Genomic DNA, 26,910 nt, shown 5'->3' with positions numbered 1-26,910 from the left:
TCATTATCTATGTCAGAAATTAATGACATAAATTTTCTATCTTATTGGTGGAATATTTTTTCATAGCTATTTGCTAGTTTTGTTCTAGTAGTGAAACAACTAAAAAAGAAAGGTTGCATTAGTCCTAAATGTTAGGAGTAAATTGAAAGCAATCCCTATTTGTTTTTAGTATCATCAGATTTCTTTGCTCAACTACTTGAAAGACATTTGATACAATACGTTTTGGTCTAAACCGAAGACATTTGATCATTAACCCTTTCAGAAGACAATTGTTGATTGGTCTACTAATGATGTTTTATGAAGAAAAAAAAACATTTATAAAAGCATGTGAGGTCAGAGAAACTGATTGGAATATACAGGAGATATTATAGAAAAAGGAAATTAGACGAATTGGAGAACTAGGAGAAATTAATGGCAAACAGATATAAAATTTAGGGATTTAATATTATGTTATTAAAATAAAGGGATTAACTAAATAATAATTTTTACTTCACAAAACAATTGTTAAAGGAATACAGTAATACCAACCACGAAGCAAAAGATTTGAGAAAAGAGAGAGAAACAGAAATGATGTCAATAGCCATCAACTTCTCCTCTTAATTAGATTTTTCAAACTTGATTCTTACTTCAGGATGTCACTATCCATCAACTTCTGGAGTTTATTTTCTAACTTTTTTCTTACTTCACCATGTCAATAGCCGTCAAATACTGGCACCAAAATTTTCCATGCATAACTGGTCAAGCCTAGACATTCCGACTTTCTGCTTCCGATATTAGCCATGGAAAATTCAGTCTGCATTAATTGTCGAGATTATAATCAAATAGATTAGTGATTATATTCAACATCCAAGTCTTGATCAAAATAAAAAACCAAAAAAGTCCTCACACGGAAACATTCCATACCATAGAGAGAGTGGACTTTGTTGGGGGGGATGACTTGTCTTAAAATTACAATCCACCCTTTCTCTCTCAATTTTGAGCAAATAAAAAAAAAAAAGGTCCTAACGCGGAAATGGTCCGTACCACAGAGACTTTTAAGGTTGATTTAAAAGCAGAAAATTGATGAACTGATAAGAGAACATCAGCGAAGGGAAAGTGAAGATTGCAGTTACTCTCTCTCTCTCTCTCTTATCTCTTTTAGTATTATGTTATATTGTGGAATGCAACTCTGCTGTAACTGAGAATCACTTAGATTAATTCACTGTTAGAAACTAATTATTTATTATCTCATCAACCGATTTTGTTGGTTCAGCATAGAGATTTATCATGTATACAAATATTTTTCTGAAAGGGTATGGAGGAGTTGATTGCTGGGAAATAACTTGAAAATTGTTTTAAAGAAAAAGTAAGATAATAATATATGAATACTTCAGCTTATTGGTGTGCTGTGTCGATCTTGAACTATCGCCATCAATCCTGCAACTTTTTTTTTTTTGTTCAGATCTTTGAGAAGTCTTATCTTTGCTAGAATCGGAATGGCTGCTGGGAAGTATCAAGAATCCTACTCTTCTCGGTTTTCTAATTGTAAATATCAAGTGTTCTTGAGTTTTAGAGGTGAAGACACCCGCAAGAACTTTACCGATCACCTCTACAAGGCCCTAATTCAAGCAGGGATTAACACATTTAGAGATGACGATGAAATTCAGAGAGGAGAGAATATAGATTTCGAGCTCCAGAAGGCAATACAACAATCAAAAATATTGATAATCGTGTTCTCCAAAGATTATGCTTCGTCGAGATGGTGCCTCGATGAACTTGTAATGATCGTGGAACGTAAGAGAAATGATGACTGCATAGTTTTGCCAGTATTCTATGATGTGGATCCATCCCAAGTCGGACGTCAAACAGGAAGCTTCGCTGCAGCATTTGTGGAACATGAAAAGAGCTTCAACGAGGAGAAGGAGCGGGTGAGTGGGTGGAGGATTGCTTTGAAAGAAGTTGCAGATTTAGCTGGAATGGTTTTAGGAGATGGGTAAGTTGTATCTCTTGATGAAACTACACATAGCATAAGACTAGAATGCTGGTCGTGAACTCTTAATTTCTTTCAGTTAAATGTACTGATAAGAAATCATATAAGAAAAATAAAATAAAATACTTTAGATTTCTTCGTTGTTTTTTTTGCAATCATTAACTATCAAATCATTGACACACAAACTGCTTTAATTTCTTAGCTAAATGTTGTTTAGTTCTATTGCTTATAGAGAGACTACTAATTATCGCACATTGTATTTTACTTTTTGATGTAGGTACGAGGCACAGTTTGTCCAATCTATTGTGGCGAATGTCTCAAAGAACTTGGATCAAAAAATGTTTCATTTACCCCTTCATTTCATTGGAAGAGATCCTCTAGTACATTATATCAACTCATGGTTGGAAGATGGGTCCCATGATGCTGCCATTGCTATACTCTATGGAATTGGTGGAGTTGGGAAGACAACCATAGCAAAGAGTGTTTTTAATCAGAATATTCATAAATTTGAAGGAAAGAGCTTCCTATCAAAATTTAGATCAAAGGATATAGTTTGCCTACAGAGGCAATTTCTTTCCGACATCCTAAAAAAGACTGTTGAGATAAATGATGAAGATGAAGGAATTCTGAAGATTAAGGATGCATTATGTTGCAGAAGAACTCTTATTGTTCTAGATGATGTGGACAAAAGGGACCAATTCAATAAAATCATTGGCATGCAAAACTGGCTGTGTAAAGGAAGTAAAATCATTGTAACAACCAGAAATAAGGGTCTGTTTTCAGCCAATGATATTGAGTGGGTCCGGTGCAAAGTTGAACCGCTAGATGATGAAAAATCACTTGAGCTTTTCAGTTGGAATGCCTTTAGACAAGCTGACCCTGTTGATGGTTTTGTGGAAGACTCTTGGAGAATAGTACATCATTGTAATGGACTTCCATTAGCTCTTCGAGTTATTGGCTCTTCATTGTCCGGAAAAGGAAGAGAAATATGGGAAAGCGCATTACAACAAATGGAAGTGATTCCTAATTTTGAAGTTCAAAAGGTTCTTCGAATAAGTTACGACTTTCTTGATGGTGATTATCTGAAGAACTTATTCCTTGATATCGCATGTTTCTTCAATGGAATGGATGTGGATGATGCAGTTAGGATACTGGATGGGCTCGATAAAGGTGCAAGATTTGGGATTGACAATCTCATCGATAGATGTCTTGTTGAAATGAACATTGATCAAAGGTTGTGGATGCATCAACTAGTAAGAGATATGGGTAGGGAAATTGCTCGTCAAGAATCACCCAAATGTCAAAGAATATGGCGCCACGAGGATGCTTTTACAGTTTTGAAAGGAACTACTGTAAGTAGCTCTTTTTTTTTCTTTTTCTTTTTATCTACTTAAATGGTTTGTGGTGCCTTAAAATATTCATTCCTTTACTTTCCTTTCTCATGTACTTTTAATATTTTTCAAGCAGGATGCTGAAAAACTGCGTGGCCTTACCCTGGATATGCATGCATTAATGGTAGATGATTATGCAGATGTTGTCTGTACCAGTTCAATTGTTCACCGAAAGCTCGCCAGGCTTAACTTCTTTCAACAATGGCTTTCTGACTTTTCCGACGGGGGAAAATTACAAACTGGCCAAACAAGTTTGTTTCCCATCCTCAGCACGGATGCTTTTAGAAAGATGCCAGATGTAAAATTTCTCCAACTAAATTACACGAAGTTCTATGGAAGTTTTGAGCACTTCTCTAAGAATTTGATATGGTTATGTTGGCATGGATTCTCTTGGAGATCCATACCAAATCATGTATGCTTGGAGAAACTGGTGGTTCTTGATCTATCCAGAAGCAGTCTAGTTGATGCTTGGAAAGGCAAACCGGTATGCATCTAGTCTTTCTCTATAGCTATCTCTCTTGTTTTTAATTGATAACAACGAAATTCATGTATTTTCGCAGTTTCTTCCAAAATTGAAAATTCTTGATCTTCGTCACTCTCTTGATCTCATTAGAACCCCAGACTTCTCGGGTCTCCCAGCCCTTGAAAAGCTAATACTTGAAGACTGCATCCGTTTGGTTCAAATCCACGAATCTATTGGTGATTTACAAAGAATGTTGATCTTAAATCTAAGAAATTGTACAAGTCTTAGGGAGCTACCAGAAGAAATGAGTAGATTGATATCACTTCAAGAGCTCGTTTTAGATGGTTGCTCAAATCTTGACAGCTTGAATATGGAGTTAGAGCATCATCAGGGGCGCATCTTGCTTCAAAACGATGGAATTGTTGCAAGTACATCATACATTACATCACTTCCATTGAAGTTATTCTTTCCCTCTAGGTTTTCAGCGAGGAAAATGTTGAGATTTACCTCGTTTTCATTGCCACGCTCCTTAAGGAGACTAGATTTAAGTGGAACAACAATTCGTTCTCTTCCAGAAAGCATCAAGGATCTTGGTCTCCTCACAGACCTATATTTAAGAAATTGCAAAATGCTTCAGGCACTCCCAGAGCTGCCATCCTGTTTGTGGTCGTTATGTGTGTCATTTTGCTATTCATTGCAAAGAGTTTCAAATTTAAACCCTTGGACTAAAGCACATGGTTGTGATCAATTAGTCGAGTCCCAAGATTGGATGAAGCAAGAATCAATCCAACAGTTTGACTCACACATGTTCAGAATAATGGAAATGGTTAGTGCTCAAATACAGCCATCCAGATTTCAGGTCCTCCCTCGCCCATTAATTTTATTGTCTTTGAAATCTACATTTGAATATTTTTCTTTGGCTAATTTTATAGATATTGTTTTGGTGGTACAGATAATGTTTATAGATGACATATTCAACGTTGTCGTATATGTATTTGATGAAGATGAGAAGTTAAGGGGGTTTTATGAGGATGAAGAGGATAAATGGCTACTTCAGAATGAGTTTGTAGATAACTTTTTTTTCAAAATATCCTCAGCTGGTACGCGCCGGATATGTGGCTTTAATTTATTCATAGAGCATGTTTTGACATCAGAATACCGTCGCTCTGGTCAAGTTTATCTTGAAATCAGAAACAATACCAGTGGTCGATCCATGTTTTGTCAAGCCTTTGTCTTCCCAATGACGTACGGGCATGGTGTTCGTGAAGTCCAATCGCTAATGCACAGGAAATTAGGGGCCACTGATCCTACATTTGATAATGGTCATGGCGTGAGTATTTCAGTGCTTCCACATGATCCAGCTATTCAAATAAGGAGGATAGGTGTACGATGGTTGCATGAAGAGGAAGGAAATGATGATGATATCCAATCAAAGGATGAAGTTATCAACGCCCGCTACAGTAGCGATGATGATGATGATGCACACGTAGCCAAAATACAAATAGCTTCTCATATAGTTAGAAATTATTATTGTACTTTCCGTGCAGAATTTTATGAGGGCGATTTCGCTTGGTTTTTCTGCAAAGAAAGGTCTTGAACCTTTATTAATTTAGGATTCATTCAGTAGAGTTGTGTTTTTAGATTTCAAGCATAAATAAAATAAAATAAAAGCTTGAAAGCTTTAGAGAATTTTATTTTTTTTCTAAAAAAGCTTATCGTGAAAAGAGTTTTGTATCTCTAGTAATCTTCCTTCTTTTTCTTTTGACCTTTTATTTCTAAATATTTGTAAAGGTTTTTATATTTTTTTTCAAAATCACATAATATTATTTTATTATTAAAATTAAAAATTTAGAGATTAATTTTGATTGAAAATTATCAAATTAAAAGATAGATGGATAAAATTAAAATTCAATAGAAATCCTAAAATTTTCTATAGTAGCCATCAACTTTAATTGTCTATGAAATTCTTTCTTTTCATAAAAAATAGTTACTTCGAGTTCTTACTTCGGAAGACGCAATTTGGTCGATGAGATATGACAACCTACGACAATGAAGATTGGCCGTCCTCTGGTTTTGGGAGACGGGTTTCTCTGTTTATGGTAAAGGGGGTGGCGGCGGCCTGCTCAATGTTTTTGCCCAAAAGATAGGAGGGAGCTGCGGCTAAGGAAGAAGAAAATCATTAGGCTTAGGTTTAGGTTTTTTCTTTTGTTTGCCCCCAATTTTCTGAAATCTTTCTCCTCTCCCCCCGTGAGTAAATTTTTCTCCCCCCGAAAATGTTCTTCCCCCATTTATTCTTTTTACTGTAGACTGTATTTATAGAAGAAGTGTGGCTTGGCCACAATCAAACTGATCCCTCAACTTTTCTTTTTTTTTCTTTTCTTTTTTTTTTTTTGTAAATTTTGATTTTTTTTATATTTTTCACATGAACGCTAATAGTAATTTTTTGTTTGTTTTTGTTTTAAATTAATTTAAGGTGAATTAAATTTACTCGTACTGTAATCTCAATTTTATTCCTGATAATATTTTACTTAATTTTATTACACGCTCAAAAAATCATGGAAACTGTAGTTCTTGTCGAATGAATTTTATACGTAATGAAATTGTAATTTTTTTTAAAAAAATTTTGTTTTACTCGAAAAACTAGTATTTAATACTATTTAATAACACTATATAAATTAGAAGGATATCACATGATGACATATTATTTGTGGAATTTGATTGCAATTCCAATTATGTTCTTGCTGGGTCCGACCCAGTTAAAAAAATTTAGTTTTTATTTTTATTTTAATTGTGTTTTATTCGAAAAATTAGAAGGAGATTGCTTGATGACGTAACAAAAAATTCAGTTTTTGTTGTTGCGCGCTTAAAAAACCATGGGAAATATAGTCTTTGTTGGATAGATTTCATATGCAATGACATTGCATATAATTTAATAGAATAATAAAAAAATATTTGATATCAATATTATTTATTTCATGATGTAATAACAATAGTTAAATCTACAATATTTAATTAAAAATCATTAATATTAATATATATATTTTAATTATTTTATAACCTCAATTTGAAAAGCATTTTTTTAATCAAACACATTAAATCACTTTTTGTTCAATCTCAATTTCAATCACAGTTTTAACCAAACATATATTTTTTCAACCCAACTTCAACTAAAAGTACTTTTTATAAAACAACTTTTTCAAACCACAACCACAACAGCAACCGCAATACCAAACACATCCTTAATCTTTGCAGTTTTTGAGCAGCTCGTAAAATATATTGGGTTTTGTGTTTTTTATTTTTTCTTTCCTCTTTACTCTTTTATTTCAAATCTCACTTCTGTATATTTTCAAAGTAGTTTTTTGATTTATTTAATTTTTTTTCAAATTTAATTTTTATTTCTTTATTGCTATTTATTATATTTTAAATTATTCATAGAATTAAAATTTTCTTCAATTTGATCCACTTTTATTTTTTCACTTTTCAGATTTGATTCCTATTTTTTTAATTGTTATTTTTATTTTTTTATTATTCATTTAATTAAATTATTTTTTCTACTGTATCCCTCAATATTTTATATCATTCTTGTAATTCAATTATTTTCTCAACTCAATACTTTAATTATTCGCCTCTAGCAAAGAATCCAAAACACATCACCACACCCAACAGAGCACCTTGCAATGCATGAGAATATGACTCAGATTCAGCAGCTTCACTTCACAGCACTTGGATATACAATTCACGTTGTAGCATACTTGGCGAGCAATTATGCGGCGAGTACCAAGTGATCTGCCTACAATAGTCCTAAGCTCCTCCCCAATCGAAGGATTTTGCTGGAAACAAAACCATAAACCCTAGGTGGTCTAAATGTAGAGAAAAGTTAGTCAGGCTGAATAATCTCAACAGGTGTATTTCTCATTATCATCCCTTTTTGAACGCATCTCCATCGTGACCCTGCTTTTTCAGAATCATCGTAGAGAACTTTTCAGTGATAGGAAGTTGAATATGTAATCCTTTATTAAAAACATGGCTACAAAGATAATAATCTAACTTACATTAGATGAACAAGCAGAATAACAGAAACAGATAAAAGGAAAGCATAAAATCTGCTACTTGTAACAGGAGAGTGCAACAATTAGGGGGAACAAAAAAAAAACATAAGAAACCAACTCCTCCCTACTGAACATTCTCTATATTAAGCTCCAAAGAGCTGGAATTAAGCCTCAGCCATAAAGCAATACTTTGTCGCACCATGAAGAAACAAATTTGGAGGTTAGGGGCAGCGCCATTAAAAATGACATCATTCTAGTGAAGCCAAAGATTCCATACAACACATGAGAAAAGAAGCTGTCATGAGAGATTTTGCTGCTTGCCTTTAACCATAGAAGACCATTGGTAGCACATATCGTCAACAAATTTTGGAAAAACACTATAAAAGCCCCGATTAGAAAGCAGTTTCATCCACATATTCCAAGTAAAGTGGCAATGAATGAAGAGGTGACTTGAAGATTCCAAGCTTTTATTGCAGAAAGCACATCATGATTCCTGGAGGATGAGGTAGTTATATTGAAATAGAAAATCTCTTGTGGTTACTTTATTTTGGACAAGGAGCCAGAGGAAAAGTTGCACTTTTGGTGGGGTTAGTTTTATCCAAATATAAGATTGGAATGGTTTGGCACCATCATAGAGCGGCTGGTCCATCATTTTGGAGCAAGATTTTACACTGAAGATGCCATCGTTGTTGAGAGTCCAGATCTTCTTATCCATCTTGTGGCGGAACAAAGGCTTGGAATCCAACAATGATGATAAAAGTGATAGTTGTTTTTGTTCAAAATGAAATAGAGGTTTGGGTCATTGCAGAAACCAAATTCAGATTCCATTGCTCCATCTACCCATGTCAGCCACCAAAGCAGATTTAGAGGAAGACAAAAGATATAGCTTAGGGAAGGCTGTTTTGAGAGGGTAGTCACCAATCCAGTTGTCTAGCCAAAAGGATGTCAAACAGTCATTCCCCACCAAGAATTTGCAATGATTCGTGAAGACATGGTTATTAAGTTGTTTATGTGTTGGATGTTTTTTTGTATAATATGAAAATCATGTGCTTGTGTTCGATAATGTTTATTGTTAATTAATTTTCATTAGAGCATCCTATTAAATATGTTATGCAAAAAAATAATCCTGGATTTTCATGTTAAATTCAGAATTTGTCTCGGAATAAAAATAGGGATGTTACAACTTCTTTCTTTTTTCTCTCTCTTCCTCTTCTGCTATTTATCTCGCCAACTAAACATCTCACACTTTCTTTTTATTCTCTCTCTCATTCTCTCCTTAAGCAACGACTCTCTTTTCTCTAACAAGTATGGCTTCTCCTTCTCTTTTCTCCTCCGTTTGTTTAATTTTTTATTTGTTAATTAACTCATAACATGTCATTTGTTTTTCTTAAATTAACCCACAACTAATATAAGGTAAGAATTCTTCTATTTCTTCTCTAAGTTTTGTGTGTTTTTTGCTTTTATTTTTATTTTTATGTTCTTAATTGTATGAATTTTGTTGTTTTGAATTTTTTTCATATGAGAAAATTTGTTGAATTTTAGTTTTTTTTTCAATTTTGTTTTTCAATTAAATTTAAAAAATCCAAGGACATAATTGAACTTGAAAAAGGTTTAAGTGGCTTGATCAGGAGCTAAAATGAAAGAAAAACAAAGTTTAGAAGTCAATTTGTTAGAAATTAGAAGAATCAATAAGTCTGGGGACTTAATTAAAATTTGGTTTATGTTAATTAATGCAACTATGGACTTAATTGAAGAAAATCAAAGTTTGAGAATCAATTAGTGTCAAGATTACAATAATTAAAGGTTCAAAGACTAAATTGAATGGGTGTTGAAGTTTTCAGAGCCAAATTATTTTAATCAAGGGTTAAATCAAAAGAATTAAAAGTATAAAAGGGAAATTGAGGATGAAATTAAAGAATATCAAGACCAAGAACCATATTGTAAAAGACACTAAATGCTAAATCAAAGAAATCAGGTGGCATAATTGAAAAGATTATTAAAGATTGTAACCAATTGAGGGTTTGTTTGTGAAATAACAAGAAAATAGAGACCAAAATTGACTTTCACTTATTAAAAACATTTTTAGGTAATTAGTTCAGTATTAAACACATTTACCTGCAATTGGCTAATTAACATACAATTTGAAACATAATAAAGGTTGCCCATTAAATATATGCATTAATAGAACTAAATTTAAAAAGATAATCTTAAAACTAGATCAAATACAAGTTGAGTGAACTCTTCACTCAAGGGAAACAGATTGAATAAAATCAATTAGTTTGTAGCAATCTAATTTAAATTATTTTCTCTTGTATAGAGGAGGTGTTGCTAATTTATTTTTGAAAAAATAGGAATGGTTTATAACATCTTAAATTTTTAATTTATGCAGATATCAAGGAGAAAGTCAATCGCGTGTCATATGAATATAATCACTACTAGTTCTTCTAACAACGCTTCTAACAATCATGAATTGTTAGGTGCCGACCAAGAATAAGAACCTAAAAGATAGACATTCACTTACGACGCGAACTCGTTGAGTACCTTTAGAGAAAAAAAATTATTTATTTATTTATTTTCTCTATTTGATCAGAAATTTTTGATATAACATATTTCATAGATATCCATGTCAGAAATTAATGACATAAATTTTCTATCTTATTGGTGGAAGATTTTTCATAGGTATTTTCATAGCTATTCGCTAGTTTTCTAGTAGTAAAACAACTAAAAAAGAAAAGTTGCATTAGTCCTAAATGTTAGGAGTAAATTGAAAGCAATCCCGATTTGTTTTTAGTATGATCAGTTTTCTTTGCTCAACTACTTGAAAGACATTTGATACTGATTGGAATATCAATAAACCAATTAAATTGATACAAAAAAAATATCAATAACGACGCCGTTTCATACAAAAAAAAAAGGGACCGAACGGTGCCGTTTTGAATGGCATTGTTCCCCTTTCTTCTTCCTCCATGGACGCGATGCAGAAGAAGGAAGAAAAATGGTTTTTTTCTTCTTTAAACCAGCCTCTCTCTCCTCAAGGCCACCAACCCGAAGCCCCACACTCTGGACCACCGACCGAAGTCATTGGCCGACCGACCGTTCACTGCCGAAAGCAGGGGAGCGGCGCCTTGCTGTCGCGGGTGGTGGCCGACCAGCCACCGCAAAACCCGCTGCCCAGGCGCACTAATGAAGGGCCCAACGCCCTTTCGCTCCTATAAATATAGAACAAAAACGAAGAAGAAGTGGGGGGGAAAAAAAGGGAAGACCGAGAGAGAGGACCGAGAGAGGCGAAAAAACAGAGAAAAAAAGAAAACAGACCGAGAGAAGAGAGGGAAGGGAAGAAAGAAAAAAGACCGAAACATTGGAAGAGGAAGGAAGAGTTGAAAACTGGAGGGAAACCAAACCGAGAGGGTCACGGGAAAACACTGAAAAACAGAGCACCGCCGCTGCTGCTTGGAGCCGCCGTCCGTGAGCCAAGACGCCGCCACCAGCCTCCGCCACAACACCGCCAGAAACGCAGCAAGTTGTCGCCTCCTCCGCGCCAGGTAACCCTTCTTCTCCTTCATTTTCTTGCATTTTGTTTTTTTCCTTCTCTGCATGCAGAACGAATAGCGTTCTGCATGCAGGGGTGGGGGGAAAATAATTCCCCCCGCCAGTTTTGGTTGCTAGGCCAGGCGGATCCTGGCCTAGCCCTGCCTTCTGGGCCGGGTCTGGCCCAGAAGGCAGCATTAGTTTTTTTTGGGCCGAAATCGGCCCGATCCATTTTGGGTCGAGATCGGCCCAACACTTTTGGGCTGAGTCTGACCCTGTTGGATGGGCCGGACCAGCCCAGCCCATTTAATGTTATATATTATATATTGTTTTGTATTATTTATATATAGATATATACATATATAAAAAAATTTAAGAAAATTCTGCAAAAATTATTTCAAAAAATATGTGATTTTCTGTAATTTTATTATTATTATTTTATTAATATCGGTTTGTATTTTTATACTGTAAAGATACAAATCCGGTATTAAAATACCCGGTTTTTATCAAAGCGTCAAAGATTTAAAAAAAAAATGTCTTTTGCTTTCCAAAAATTTCCTAAATATCTTTAAAAATATTGTTGATTTTTCTGCATATTTTTATCAAAGTGGATTAATATTTGGTTGTATTTTTATACCGTAAGGATACTAACCCAATATTAAAGTACCCGATTTGCGTCAAAACATCAAAAAAAATATATACATAATTAAAAAATGTTTTGTTTTAAAATACGGCCTAGTCTCTCCAATATATATATATAAATTTTATAACATCATATTTTCACACAACAAAGGAAATTTCAAAACAATATATGTATTAGCATGCATTTTGGCTTTAATAACCGGTTTATTCAAGCCATGAGAACTAGGCCAATATTTCAAAAATTCTAAAAAATCTTTTTTTGTTTTATTTTAGTATATGAGATTACGAATTTATACATAAAACATGTTCCTGATATTAAAAATATGGTTTTTTTACATAGACATTAGAACGATTAGGTTTTATCCGATAAGATAAGGACCTCCTTATTGAGGAGGACTTTTCTTGAACCATAGACGGACCAACATACATAGACGTTAGAACGGTTAGGTTTTACCCGATAAGATAAGGACCTCCTTATTGAGGAGTACTTTTTTTGAACCATAGACGGACCAATAATTAGGAAACACAACGAGACCTTGAATTTTATCAGACAAATAAACAAAGCAGCTTACCTTAGGTAGGGCGTATTTGGGGTGCTAATACCTTTTCTTTACGCAACCAGTCCCCGTGCCCGATCTCTGAGACCAGTTAGGGTTCCTAGTGACCAAAATACTAGGTGGCGACTCCCACACCATTTTTCATTACTAAGAGACAAAGAATTCGTTGTCTCCCCATATTTACCATATATATATATCCCCCCATTACACATTTGAGGGTGGACGATCGCCGCGACGTCGCGCACCCTGCGACAGAATGGCGACTCCACTGGGGATTTTGTGGACTAAAGTTTTGTTTTTGTCTGATTTATTTGTGTTTTCATGTGTTTATTGTTAATTTGCCTTTCCTTTTGTTATCTGCTTATATGCTTTAAATATTTTTACGCAATATTGTTTATGCATTTGTATAGAACTGTCACATGCATCACATACTTTGATTTTCAGAAGCACACACAAGCTTTAAGTTAGGTGGGGGAGTAGTGATCTGCCCTATGACTATTGGTCAGGGTTCAGATGCATGAAACACCCAACTCATATCTGAGTGCCTGCTTGGTAATGGTGGGTATACTTACCTTAACTATTCCTTGCAACCCCCCCATACTGTCTTTACGAAGAACGTCACTGGGCAGATATGAGACCCTTCGAGACCAAATAGAAAACCTACCCGCTCTCACCTAATACATAGAACTTGTCCTTAGGATATCTATCTTACGTTTATTTGCATCATGATTAATAATGTTAAATTCATCAATCTAGGTTTTTGAGCCGAAATCATGACTAAGTACCTATCGTTCTAAGAGTTTGGGCAAGAATCTGAGTTGACTCAAGTAGTTGAAGGAAAATGCCCAAGAATCGATGCTAGTAGGTTGCCTTGCATTACCAAGATAAATCACATGGTAAATGACTTGGGGAAGTTAGTGTCTATTATGGAATATATTGATGAGACTATTTTCGAAAGGTGATATGGGAGAATTGCACAACTAATGAGGTTACCCGTACAAGCAGCAACAATCAAAGCCCTACTGAATTTTTGGGATCCTAGTTATCGGAGTTTTACCTTTGGGAACATTGATATGACACCGACTTTGGAGGAATATGAAAGGATTCTAGATTTTCCAAACAACAGCCACAGGATCTACCTAAGACGAAGATTTGAAGACACAGCTTCAGAGGTAGTCAATTTATTAGGCTTGGGAAAGATCAGCCAATGTAGAGTCGCTGAGGGGGGTTTTAAATGGAAGGTCATTGAAGCCCGAATGAAGAAAAATGTTGAAGAAGGCAAGTTGGGAGAGGAACGATACAGGTTGGTGGCCGTCGCCAATTTTGGGCTAGTATTGTTCCCTTCCAAAATTGGAGTCATCAGTTTGGAAGCAGCAAGTGTCTTCATAGAATACGAGCGTGACCGGATCAATCCCTCGTCAGCCATTTTGGGAGAAACCATGCTATCACTCAACCACTGTAGAACGCATGGAAAAGGAGCCATGAGATGTTGCATCCCTATGTTGTATTTATGGATTATCAGTCATATCGAAACACCAAGGGACATTTTTAACAACTTTTGGTGGTTTGACCTGCGACCGTTAAAAGTTACCATGGATGAGACTTGGAAGAATTGGGATGGGAAAGCATGGATAGATAAATATGCAGCATTGCCAAGAAGCAACTTCAAATGGAAAGCACCATGGATGAACAACGCCATCTGCACAATGAGCTGTGGAAACAAGATATGGGTTCCTTTGATTGGTGTAACCGGGTACATCAGTTACGCACTCGCCCTAGTAACAAGGCAGTTGGGTGGAATGCAGTATGCACCAAGAACTCTGGGTTTAGCTGATTTTGTCGGTTTATTCAAGCACCAACCTTTCCTCGAGGAGATGGAACTTATCCGACAAGATTGGGAAAGACCCCTGATGGTAAAAAGGCAAGAAGGGAGCACATTCGAAACATCATTCAGCCAGAACTATGCAGTTTGGAGGAACGAAGAGCTTTCTGAAGTGAAGGGTTTCTCAATACCAAAACATCCAGAATCCACAATAGAGCAACAAAAAAGGAAAAGTACTGATATTGAGGAAGAGTTGAGAAAGCAGCTAGAACAATGTAGAATCGATCTCAGCAAGAGCAAAGGGCAGCAACGACTGTTAGAAAATCAATTAGAAGAAGAAAACACGATGAGGGTTTACTTGAACCAGCAGTTGGAAAAACAGGATAAGCAATTAACGTCCTTAAAGGAGTGGCAGAAAAAGGCCGAGGTAGCTGAAGAAATAGCAAAAGCGGTTCAGGCTGAGTTAAGGAATCGAATAACTGAGTACGATGAGCTATCTAACAAAAACGAGCTCATACAAAAAGAGTTGGCTAAGGTTAAGGGATCAACCAAAGACAAGATGAGTGTTGATAAAGAGATGATGGATTCCTTGAAAAGGGGAAAAAGCCTGCTTTTGAAGAAGGTGGAAGTTGAAAAAGAGAAAAATCGGCTAGCCCATCTCGATATAGAAGAGGAAAGAAGGATCAGAGCTCAATATATGATGCAATTGGAGGAAGAGAGAAGTTCAAGAAAGGCGGCAAAGTCTGATATGAGAGATTACCAGAAGAGAGCCGAGTCTTCGAAAGGAAGGATGATGGCTTTACAATCGAATATTGAGATACGAGAAGAAGAGTTAAAAGAGATGAGAAGCCATTACTTTGAGATGGAAGAGAAGCTTAGTAAGGCTAAGCAAGAGCGTCAAGAATGTCAAGACTACATGGACAGTTTTACAGTTCAAATTAACTCCAAAATAGCCGAGCTGGATATCGAAAAGGAAGAACTACAGAGGGTAAGGGATAAGTTGGCCCAGTCGGAGGATATGGTCCGAGTGTTGGAAAGAAGTAATGAAGCCCTAGGAGCCAGCAACAAAGTGATAATTGTAGAAAACACCGTGTTCCATGATAAGATAAGGCACATAACGAAGCAGGTCGAGCAAGCAGCCCGCTATGCAGAAAGATTGCAACAACAAGCTACCCAAGTTGGAACTGACGCTTCAAAGTATCGAGAATATATGGCGGCCATCACCTGTTTTATTGGGGATTTAGCTAATAGAGGAAATACCTTTTAATGGTAGCAATGTATAACGCCCTGTTTTGTAATCATTGTATGAACGACTTCTATTTATAAGAAGGTCGTGACCTATCTTTCTTTCTAATGTGTTTTGGTAAGCTACTATGATAAGAACTTGGCAAACCCTCCTTTACAGTAATCAAGTCAACTCAGAAATCTTGCCTAAAGGATTACGAAAGTCATGAGTCGGCTCTAAAATATACATTGCACGAGCATCATATTTTCATCAAGCATTCATTTTTAACACATCATATGCATGCCAGACCATGAAACATAGGTCCCACATCCAAAATCCACAACACCCGATCTCGAGCAAGAATGGAGAACGAAGAGAGAGCTCACTTAGAGTCACATTATCAGACCGAGTTGGAGTCCGTAAAGAATGAAGTTTATCGGCTAACCAACTTACTGGAGCAGCTTCTAAGAGCTAAGAATGGGGAGGGAACATCAGCACAACAGCTTGAAGGAGCGCCAGCAGCTCACATCCCTCAAACATCTCAAAACCAGAGGGCAAACTCGGCCAATGAACAACATTTTGTGCCCATCACCCCTATCCAACCAACTCACGCTCCAATCACTGTGGACTTAACAATGGAGGGAGTCCCGGATAATAGGTCTCCTAGTTTGATGGACTAAGACAAGCTATTTGCTCTAGAAGAAAGATTAAGGGCAGTTGAGGGTAATGATTGGTTTGACCCTATGCGAGCAGCCGAAGTATGTTTGGTACCAAACATCGTGGTACCAAAAGATTTCAGGATACCAGAGTTCATTAAGTACACTGGTTTGGAATGCCCAAACACTCACCTTCGTTCCTACTGCAATAAAATGGCAGAAGTAATCCGCGATGATAAGCTGCTAATCTATTTTTTTTCAGGATAGCCTCTCAGGGTCCGCTTTGAGTTGGTACATGAGGTTAGATAGTGTCAAGATCAGAAGCTGGAGAGACTTGGTGGAGGCGTTCCTCAAACAGTACAAGTTTAACATGAAAATCGCTCCTGATCGAACAAGTTTAATGGCAATGGAGAAAAAGAGCCAGGAGTTAGTAAGGGCTTATGCGTAAAGATAGAGGGATGAGGCAATGCATGTCCAACCCCCTTTGATAGAAACGGAAATGGTGAGCTTGTTTTCCAATACCTTCAAAGCACCTTATTATGAGCACCTAATGGGTAGCTCCTCTCAACATTTCTATGATGCGGTGCGCATAGCTGAGAGGATAGAACAAGGGATCAAAGCTGGGCGAATAGCGATGCCAGTGGAAAAGAAGGTTTTTATTGGAAGAAAGAGAGAAGGCGATATTAACAACTTGGAATGCGGGTATAAGGGCAAGAAAGTAGATTCCCACAATCCACAAGTACCTACCTCTCAATTCTCACACATGAACTTTAACCAACTTTTTTCCCTAATCGAATAAATAACCAGTCAAACAACCAAAATCACTACCAAAGACCCTATATAAGATACCCTTCAGAACAATTACCGCCACTACCCATGCCTTTGAAGGACATGTACGCCAAACTATTGAGCATTGGGCACATCGCTCCTATCCCTACACTACCATTACAACCACCATTCCCAATTTGGTACAAGCCCGAGTTGACTTGTGAGTACCATGCGGGTAATCCCGGGCATGGGATTGAAACCTGTTACGCTTTCAAGAAAAGATTGTTGGAGCTTATTAAGATAGGATGGGTATCCTTTGAAGACAAGCCCAATATTAATTCAAACCCGTTGCCTAAACATGCCTCAAGTAGTAGTGGAATAGGCATGATAGAGGTTGGAAATCAATGCAAGGTGTTGAAGGTGTCTATGGAAAAGATGTACGACATGTTAGTACGATCAGGATTTCTAAAGGCAAATGTGGAAAGCCATCCGGCGGGAGGTGGTTATTGTGAGTTCCATAGAAAAGATGGACACCATATTGAAGATTGCATCGAGTTTTGTGAAATGATTGCAAAAATGTTAAAAATAGGGCAATTGAGAATTGAACCCATGGAGAGCAGGGGTGATGTGAGCATGATGGAAGGTCAAGATGAGATGACAGGAGTATGCAGGATCCAACAAACGGCTAATGGGCCCCCAAGGCTAATCTTGGTTAAATCATCCTACACCAAAGGGAATCACAATGCCATGCCTTATAATTATGGTTATACCTCCAACGTTTGAGCTCCTCTTCCTTTGTTCCAAACTGAGATAAGTGGTTTGACCAGGAGTGGTCGTTGCTTTATGCCTGAGGAGTTGAGGAAGGCAAAGGGCAAAGAAGTGGTAGATCTGGACAAAGCACTAGAAGTTAATAAGCCGGTAACGGAAGAGGAGTCGAATGAATTCTTGAAGTTGATCAAGCATAGTGAATATTGCATAGTAGATCAACTAAAGAAGACTCCAGCTAGGATCTCCCTGATGTCCTTGATACTCAGCTCTGAGCCGCATCGAAACACCTTGCAGAAGGTACTGAATGAGGCATATGTACCCCAAGACATTGAACATAAAACCATGGAGCATCTAGTGGGGAGGATCCATGCAACTAATTACCTATACTTCACGGCTGATGAACTTGATGCTGAAGGTATCGGACATAACAAGCCCTTATACATTACGGTTAGGTGCAAGGACTGCCTCATAGGAAAAGTACTCATTGATAATGGCTCGGCCCTTAACGTGTTGCCAAAGCATATTCTGGAAGAAATGTCAATCGATGAATCCCATATAAAGGTCTGCTTTGTTTCTGCCGAAAGAGAGGAGAAGTTGGTTTGAGGGAGAAGGAGAGATAGTGGAAGGAGCTGGAGTGGAAGCTCTTGGCCGGTGAGAGAGGGGAAACTTCTGCCAAAAACAAAGGGGAAGGGGGGGCAGCTTGGTTTCTTTGGCCGGCCAGAAGGAGGAAGAATCTGTCAAAATCAAAGGGAGGGGGACGGCGGCTGCAGTGAGGTGGAGAGTAAGAGATGGGTTTAGGTTTTTTGTTTAGGGTTTGTCTCCTCTTTTTTTTTATATCAAAAATGCCCCCCTAGTTTAGCTGAAAATAAAGGCTATTTATAGGCAAAATAGTTTTTCGGGCTTCAAAATTGGTCCCTCAAGTTTTATGTTTGGCCCCTAATTTCAATCAATTCACTCGGTAAAAATTAAATTGGGTCTCTTAAAATTCTGATTTTTCAATTAAGTCCAAATTAAGCTCCCAAACTTAATTTTCACCAATTAAGCCCTCCAATTAATTTTGACCCGCTTAAAGTATAATTAAGTCCTTGCACTTAATTAACTCCTTCAATTGGACCTAAATTAATTCTTAAACATAATTAAAATTCAATTTGGCTCATGATTAAATCAAATTGGCCCATTAAAAATTTAATTATATCATTGGACTTAATTTTTATGCAAATTCATCCAATACTCATTTAATTTGACCTTTGAATTTGCACTTTTCTATTTTTGGGCATAATAGGGTACAATTAGGCCTTGAAATTCCTCCGAAAATTGCAGATTGATTTTTGCCTATTTTTGCAGTCTTTCTTGATCAGCTTTCTCCACATTGTCAACCTTTATTTTATTTTTTGATTTTTTTTATTTTGAAAGAAAAGTGAATTTTGGGGAATCACCCAAAATTGGGTGATGACATACACCATAGAAGACGTCTCCGCCAAGACCTTTGTGCGCAAGTTGGCTCAGGACGAGAAGTTTCAGAACTGGGTGACCCAAGAAGCTCCAGTAGTTTTCAAAATGTAAACCAACTTTGTTTGCCTTAACATGCTTTTGTCATTGCTTATGTTTGCTTTTATTTCCTCTAGTTGACAATCAAGGCTCATGATGTCAGCTAGATTTTATGTTTGTCATGGAGCCCACCTTTTCTTTAAATAAATTGTGAGATCATGCACTTTTCACAAATTGTTTTCTTTGTTATGCATTTACACCAAACACTTCCCGCTTTCAGGAATCCTGAAAGCGGATCTCCTACAACATTTCATACATTCAGCATCAAGAATAAATGGTCAAACTTGAATGAACATGTGATAACTATGGAAGAAGAAGAGTGGGATGAAAGCAATATCAGTGAATTCACCAGGCTAGTAGAACAACAGGAACAGACTTGAAAACCTGCTGCAGAGGAACTCGAAACCATCAATGTAGGCAGTGATCAGTTCAAGAAGGAGTTAAAAATAGGTACCCTAATTACTTCTGAGCGAAGGATAAAAATAATCACCCTATTACAAGAATATTCAGATGTCTTTGCTTGGTCCTATGAAGATATGCCTGGTTTGGATACAAATATTGTAGTACACAAGATACCGTTGGAAGAAGGTTGTAAGCCAGTCAAGCAAAAGCTGAGGAGGGCCCACCCGGATATCTGGATGAAGGTCAAGACAGAACTCGAGAAGCAATGGGATGCTGGCTTTCTAAAAGTAGTTAGGTATCCACAATGGGTATCTAACATTGTTGTGGTGCCTAAGAAAGAGGGGAAGATTAGAGTGTGCGTGGATTTTTGGAATTTGAATAAAGCTAGTCCCAAGGATGATTTTCCTCTACCGCACATAGATGTTTTAGTGGACAACGCTGCCCGGAGTTCCACATATTCCTTTATGGATGGTTTTTCAGGATACAACCAGATAAAAATGGCTCCGGAGGATAAGGCGAAAACAACTTTTGTCACACCTTGGGGAACATTCTGCTACAAGGTCATGCCATTTGGATTGAAGAATGCAGGAGCAACCTATCAAAGAGCAATGGTGACTTTGTTCCACGACATGATGCACAAGGAAATTGAGGTGTATGTAGACGACATGATTGCCAAGTCTAAAAGGGGAGAGGATCATGTTGAAGTTTTGAGGAAGTTGTTTGAGAGGTTGAGGAAATATGAACTAAGGCTTAATCCTGCAAAATGTTCATTCGGAGTTAAATCAGGCAAGCTGTTAGGATTTGTGGTAAGTGATAGAGGTATAGAGGTGGATCCAGATAAAGTAAGGGCCATCCAAGCCATGTCATCCCCCAAGACGGAGAAAGAAGTAAGAGGATTCTTGGGAAGGTTAAACTACATTGCTCGGTTAATAGCTCAGCTAACAACAACGTGTGAACCTATATTCCGACTACTAAGGAAAAAGAATCCTGGAACCTGGAATGAGGAGTGTGAGGAGGCATTCAATAAAATCAAGCATTATTTACAAAATCCACCTTTACTGGTTCCTCCGGTATCAGGAAAGCCTCTAGTATTATATCTCACAGTAACTGAAGCAGCCATGGGATGTGTATTGGGACAGCATGATGAAACCGGAAGGAAGGAAAGAGCTATCTATTACTTAAGTAAGAAATTCACTGAATGTGAGTCTAGATACACAGAGATAGAAAGGCTTTGTTGTGCGTTGGTGTGGGCGGCAAAGAGGTTGCGACATTATATGTTATACTATACCACTTGGTTGATTTCAAAAGTAGATCCTCTGAGGTATATTTGTAACAAGCCCTTTCTCTCAAGTCGAATTGCAAGGTGGCAAGTTCTATTAGTAGAATATGACATAGTATACATGACAAGGAAAGCCGTAAAAGGAAGTACAATCGCGGACCATCTGGCCGATAATGTTGTTGAAGATTACGAACCTTTGGATTTTGACTTCCCTGATGAAGATATATTGTCAATAGAGAAAGAAGAAGAGAAGACAAATTGGTGGACGATGTTTTTTGATGGTGCAGTGAATGTATATGGTAACGGGGTCGGTGCGGTAATAATCTCTCCTGATAAGAAATAGTATCCAATTTCAGTTAAACTGCATTTCGAGTGCACCAACAATACAGCTGAGTATGAAGCTTGTATCCTCGGTTTAGAAGCGGCATTAGAGTTGAAGATAAAGAAGTTAGATGTATACGGAGATTCAATGTTGATTATTTGTCAAGTTAAGGGGGAATGGCAAACCAAGAAGAAAAAGTTGAGGTCGTACCAGGAATACTTATCCATGCTAGCAAAGGAATTTGAAGAAATTAGATTCACCCATCTGGGAAGGGAGGGGAACCATTTTGCGGATGCTTTGGCCACACTAGCTGCTATGACTACCATTGATCTCAAGTGTAAGGTACAACCGGTACACATTGACATTAAAAATGACCCAGCTCACTGTTGCTTAGTTGAAGGAGAGATAGACGGACAGCCTTGGTATTATGATATCAAGAACCTTGTACAAAATCATGAATATCCGGTGGGAGCTTCCAAAACAGATAAGAAAACCTTGAGAAGGTTGGCTATAGACTTCTATTTAGATGGAGAGATTTTGTACAAAAGATCATTTGATGGAACCCTGCTAACGTGTTTGAATGAGGCAGATGCTAGAAAGGCATTACGGGAGGTCCATGAGGGGATTTGCTCAACCCATGCTAGCGGGCATATGATAGCGAGGAAAATCCAAATGGCTGGTTATTTTTGGATGACACTAGAGAAAGACTGTATCGACTATGTCAAGAAATGTCATAAATGTCAAGTTTACAGTGACAAGGTCAATATGCCACCAGCTCTGCTATTTAATCTGATATCCCCTTGGCCATTTGTAATGTGGGGAATTGACGTAATCGGTCCTGTTAACCCAAAAGCTAGCAATGGTCATAGATTCATCCTCGTAGCTATTGACTACTTCACAAAGTGGGTGGAAGCCAGTTCATATGCCCACGTAACACAGAACATAGTGAAGAGGTTTATAGAGAAGGATTTGATTTGTCGATATGGTCCTCCGGAAAGGATAGTGACAGATAATGCACAGAATTTCAATGGCAAAATGATAGCAGAGTTGTGTACTAAATGGAAAATCAAGCATTCGAATTCTTCACCATACCGACCAAAGATGAATGGCGCAGTAGAAGCTGCCAACAAGAACATCAAGAAGATTATTCAAAAAATGGTAGTCACATATAGAGATTGGCATGAGATGTTGTCATTTGCTCTTCATGCATACCGCACTATAGTCAGGACCTCGACAGGGACTACCCCATATTCTCTGGTGTACGGTATGAAGGCAGTGATGCTTTTGGAAGTGGAGATCCCGTCATTAAGAGTGTTGATAGATTCCGAATTAGAGGAGGCCGAGTGGGCCAAACTGAGATATGAGCAACTGAACTTGATCAACGAAAAGAGGATAGCTGCAATATGTCATCACCAACTTTACCAGAAACGAATGGCCAAGGCATATGATAAAAAGGTTAGACTGCGGTTGTTTCAAGAAGGGGATCTATTATTGAAGAAAATATTGTCACTACCTGGAGACGATCAAAGCAAATGGGCACCGAATTACGAGGGTCCTTACGTAGTAAAGAAGGCATTCTCAGGAGGAGCGCTGAAGTTGGCTAGAATGGATGGAGAAGACCTAGCTCGACCTGTGAATTCTGACTCTGTAAAAAGATATTATGCTTGATGTAGGCTCCGAAATCAATAAAGCAAAGTTTGGCCATTGACTTCTTTCTCTTTTGCATTGATCTCACAACAATCATTTTTGCATTAATCCCAACAGTGCATATCTTGTTGTTATCGCACCTAAAACGTTTAGCATCGGCTGAACGAATTCTTCTCTATACAAAAGCCTAGACTATAATCACACCCCTACACTGGGGGCAATAAGAGATGTTTTCATGAAAAGTTTTACGGGTTTAAAATGTACAAAAGCTTATAGATTTAAAAACCAAGCTAAAGCATTTGACAAAAGCATGACAAAGAGACAATGACAAGTCATACATTTTGGGAAAAGGACTACTTGAAGAAAGTCAGAGACAACATGAGAGATGAATCCAGCATACGACTTCAAAAGCAAGCTCAAGCAAGAGAGAGCCTCATGAACTAGAAGAGGAGGATGGGGCCTATGTTTCAAAACCAAGTACGAATGCATGCATGGCATCTAATCATAAATCATTGCATATATGCTTTCTGGATCATTACAAGAGGAGTTCTTAATGCATTCCAGCAAGATTGGAGACGAAGAAAGAATCATAGTGGGTGATAGCAAAGAATCACTATTTCGAACCGTAGTGGATTCTGGAACAACAAGAAGAACAAGAAAAAAAAGAGAAAATGAAAATTTTTGAACCCTGTCATCAGGAAGAACGACATCGATATCAGCTTTGGTAATAAGGAATCGCCAGATGGGATTCCAAGTTGTTTGAGATCGCCAGAAGGGATCTCGTATTTCGATATTGGTCAAAGGAGGTCGCCAGAAAGGACTTCATATTTCATGCTTTGAATAAAAGGAATCGCCAGATGGGATTCAAAGATTGAAGGAGATCGCCAGAAGGGATCTCGTATTTTGCTATTTAGAGGTTGCCAGATGGGACCTCGTTTTTTCATGTTGGTTAATAAAAGGAATCGCCAGATGGGATTCCAAGTTAAAGGAGATCGCTAGAAGGGATCTCGTGTTTCGCTATTTGGAGGTCGCCAGATGGGACCTCGTTTTTTCATGTTGGTTATAAAAGGAATCGCCAGATGGGATTCCAAGTTGATTAAAAGAGATCGCCAGAAGGGATCTCGTGTTTCGCTATTCGGAGGTCGCCAGATGGGGCCCCGTATTACATGTTGAATAAAAGGAATCACCAGATGGGATTCCGAGTTGATTAAAAGAGATCGCTAGAAGGGATCTCGTGTTTCGCTATTTGGAGGTCGCCAGATGGGACCCCGTATTACATGTTGAATAAAAGGAATCACCAGATGGGATTATGAGTTGATTAAAGGAGATCGCCAGAAGGGATCTCGTGTTTCTCTATTTGAGGTCGCCAGATGGGACCTCGTATTACATGTTGGTTAAAAGAAATCGCCAGATGGGATTCCAAGTTGAATAAAGGAGATCGCCATAAGGGATCTCGCATTTCGCTATTTGGAGGTCGCCAGATGGGACCTCATATTTTGTTAAATAAAAGGAATTGCTAGATGGGATTCCAAGTTGAAGGAGATCGCCAGAAGGGATCTCGTGTTTCTCTATTTGGAGGTCGCCAGATGGGACCTCGTATTTTACAAAAAAAGAGAAGATAAATAAAGGAATCGCCAAATGGGATTCCAAGTTGATTAAAGGAGATCGCCAGAAGAGATCTCGTATTTCGATATTCATCCAAGGAGGTCGCCAGAAGGGACCTCATTTTTCAACATTGGTTACAAGGAATCGCCAGATGGGATTCTAAGATCTTTTGTTAAAGGAGATTGCCAGAAGGGATCTCGTATTTCGACATTGGTTAAAGAAGGTCGCCAGACGGGACCTCATGTTTCATGTTGGTTAAATGGAATCGCCAGATGGGATTCCAAGTTGAGATTGTTGTAAAAGACAAGTATCAGATTAATCAAGCTTCAACCAGATCAGTTCCGAGAGTTCTATTTTGGGTTTATCTTTATAAAACTTACTACGCAAAACCCCTGCTCCGTAAGCATTATAAAGAGGGGGCATCTGTTATAACCCATTTTTGGGTCCCCCACAAAATATATATATATAAATATATATATATATATATATATAGCCAAAGGAGGTTAAGAAAAATAACATGAGGCAAAAGCGCTCAGAAAATGGTCGGAAAATTGGTCAATGAGGTTAAGAATACAAAGATTGGATTTTTGACAGTATATTCTTGAAGGAGAAGAGCCCTGTTGAGAAGGAAAATTTGAAATTTGAGGAGAAAAGCCCAAATTTGGATGTTTATGGACTTAATTGGATTTTTAAATGAATTTATAGGGGATTTGATTGCAAGAAAAATTGATTTTTAAGTCAATTTAGGCTTTAATTAGAAGAAATTTAAGTTCTGGGGCCAAAATATATTTTTTAGGAATTTATTAGGTCAAATCAGGGGCTTAATTGCATAAATATTGAAGTTTAAGGGCCAATTAGGGACTTAATTGAAGAAATCCGAAACCAAGGACCAAATTGAAGAAGGCGCGTAAGTATAGGGGCTGGAATTAATTGATTCAGGGGCCTAATTGAAGAAATTGGAAGTTTATTGATCAATTAAGGGCTCAATTGCATAAATCAGAGGCCAAGGACTAAAGTGAAAAACACAGCCAACAAGAGGGGCGGAGACTGAAATTGGCAGGGATGCAATTGAAGGAAAAAAGGATGATTAAGGGCTGATTTGGAATTTGGCACGTTTTGGCGCCACATTTAAATGAAACGGCGTGTTTTCTCCAAAACGACGCCGTTTCATACAAAAAAAAAATGGGACCGAACGGTGCCGTTTTGAACTGCACTGTTCCCCTTTCTTCTTCCTTCATGGACGCGATGCAGAAGAAGGAAGAAAAATGGTTTTTTTCTTCTTTAAACCAGCCTCTCTCTCCTCAAGGCCACCAACCCGAAGCCCCACACTCTGGACCACCGACCGAAGTCATTGGCCGACCGGCCGTTCACTGCCGAAAGCAAGGGAGCGGCGCCTTGCTGTCGCGGGTGGTGGCCGACCAGCCGCCGCGAAACCCGCTGCCCAGGCGCACTAATGAAGGGCCCAACGCCCTTTCGCTCCTATAAATATAGAGCAAAAACGAAGAAGAAGTGGGGGAAAAAAAAAGGGAAGACCGAGAGAGGCGAAAAAAAAGAGAAAAAAAGAAAACAGACCGAGAGAAGAGAGGGAAGGGAAGAAAGAAAAAAGACCGAAACATTGGAAGAGGAAGGAAGAGTTGAAAACAGGAGGGAAACCAAACCGGGAGGGTCACGTGAAAAACTGAAAAACAGAGCACCGCCGCTGCTGCTTGGAGCCGCCGTCCGTGAGCCAAGACGCAGCCACTAGCCTCCGCCACAACACCGCCAGAAACGCAGCAAGCCACCGCCTCCTCCGCGCCAGGTAACCCTTTTTCTCCTTCATTTTCTTGCGTTTTGTTTTTTTCCTTCTCTGCATGCAAAACGAATAGCGTTCTGCATGCAGGGGTGGGGGGAAAATAATTCCCCCCGCCCGTTTTGGTTGCTAGGCCAGGCGGATCCTGGCCTAGCCCTGCCTTCTGGGTCGGGTCTGGCCCAGAAGGCAGCATTAGTTTTTTTGGGCCGAAATCGGCCCGATCCATTTTGGGTCGAGATCGGCCCAACACTTTTGGGCTGAGTCCGGCCCAGTTGGATGGGCCGGACCAGCCCAGCCCATTTAATGTTATATATTATATATTGTTTTGTATTATTTATATATAGATATATACATATATAAAAAAATTTAAGAAAATTCTGCAAAAATTATTTCAAAAAATATGTGATTTTCTGTAATTTTATTATTATTTTTTGATTAATATCGGTTTGTATTTTTATACTGTAAAGATACAAATCCGGT

The 26,910-nt window shown here is 37.9% G+C and overlaps 1 protein-coding gene across 1 annotated transcript; it reads left to right on the top strand.

Moving 5' to 3' along the window:
• Nucleotides 1-882: 882 nt before the first annotated feature.
• On the top strand, nt 883-5,490 carry LOC133702512 (disease resistance protein RPV1-like). The gene is made up of 5 exons (XM_062126806.1): nt 883-1,972; nt 2,247-3,321; nt 3,437-3,844; nt 3,921-4,682; nt 4,776-5,490. The coding sequence occupies exons 1-5, from the start codon at nt 1,476-1,478 to the stop codon at nt 5,418-5,420; spliced, it is 3,387 nt and encodes a 1,128-aa protein (XP_061982790.1). The 5' UTR covers nt 883-1,475; the 3' UTR covers nt 5,421-5,490.
• The last annotated feature ends 21,420 nt before the right edge of the window (nt 5,491-26,910 follow it).

This window comes from Populus nigra, chromosome 9 (genome assembly GCF_951802175.1).
Source record: "Populus nigra chromosome 9, ddPopNigr1.1, whole genome shotgun sequence".
Classification (NCBI taxonomy): domain Eukaryota; kingdom Viridiplantae; phylum Streptophyta; class Magnoliopsida; order Malpighiales; family Salicaceae; genus Populus; species Populus nigra.
This window is presented reverse-complemented; position numbering and strand designations above follow the sequence as displayed.

What these genes read in the sequence shown, in the direction of transcription:
- LOC133702512 (XM_062126806.1), top strand. Translation starts at nt 1,476, where the DNA reads ATGGCTGCTGGGAAGTATCAAGAATCCTACTCTTCTCGGTTTTCTAAT. An exon ending in CAGTTTTGAAAGGAACTACT is followed by an intron (nt 3,322 to 3,436) that starts GTAAGTAGCTCT and finishes TTTTTCAAGCAG; the next exon opens with GATGCTGAAAAACTGCGTGG. An exon ending in ATGCTTGGAAAGGCAAACCG is followed by an intron (nt 3,845 to 3,920) that starts GTATGCATCTAG and finishes GTATTTTCGCAG; the next exon opens with TTTCTTCCAAAATTGAAAAT.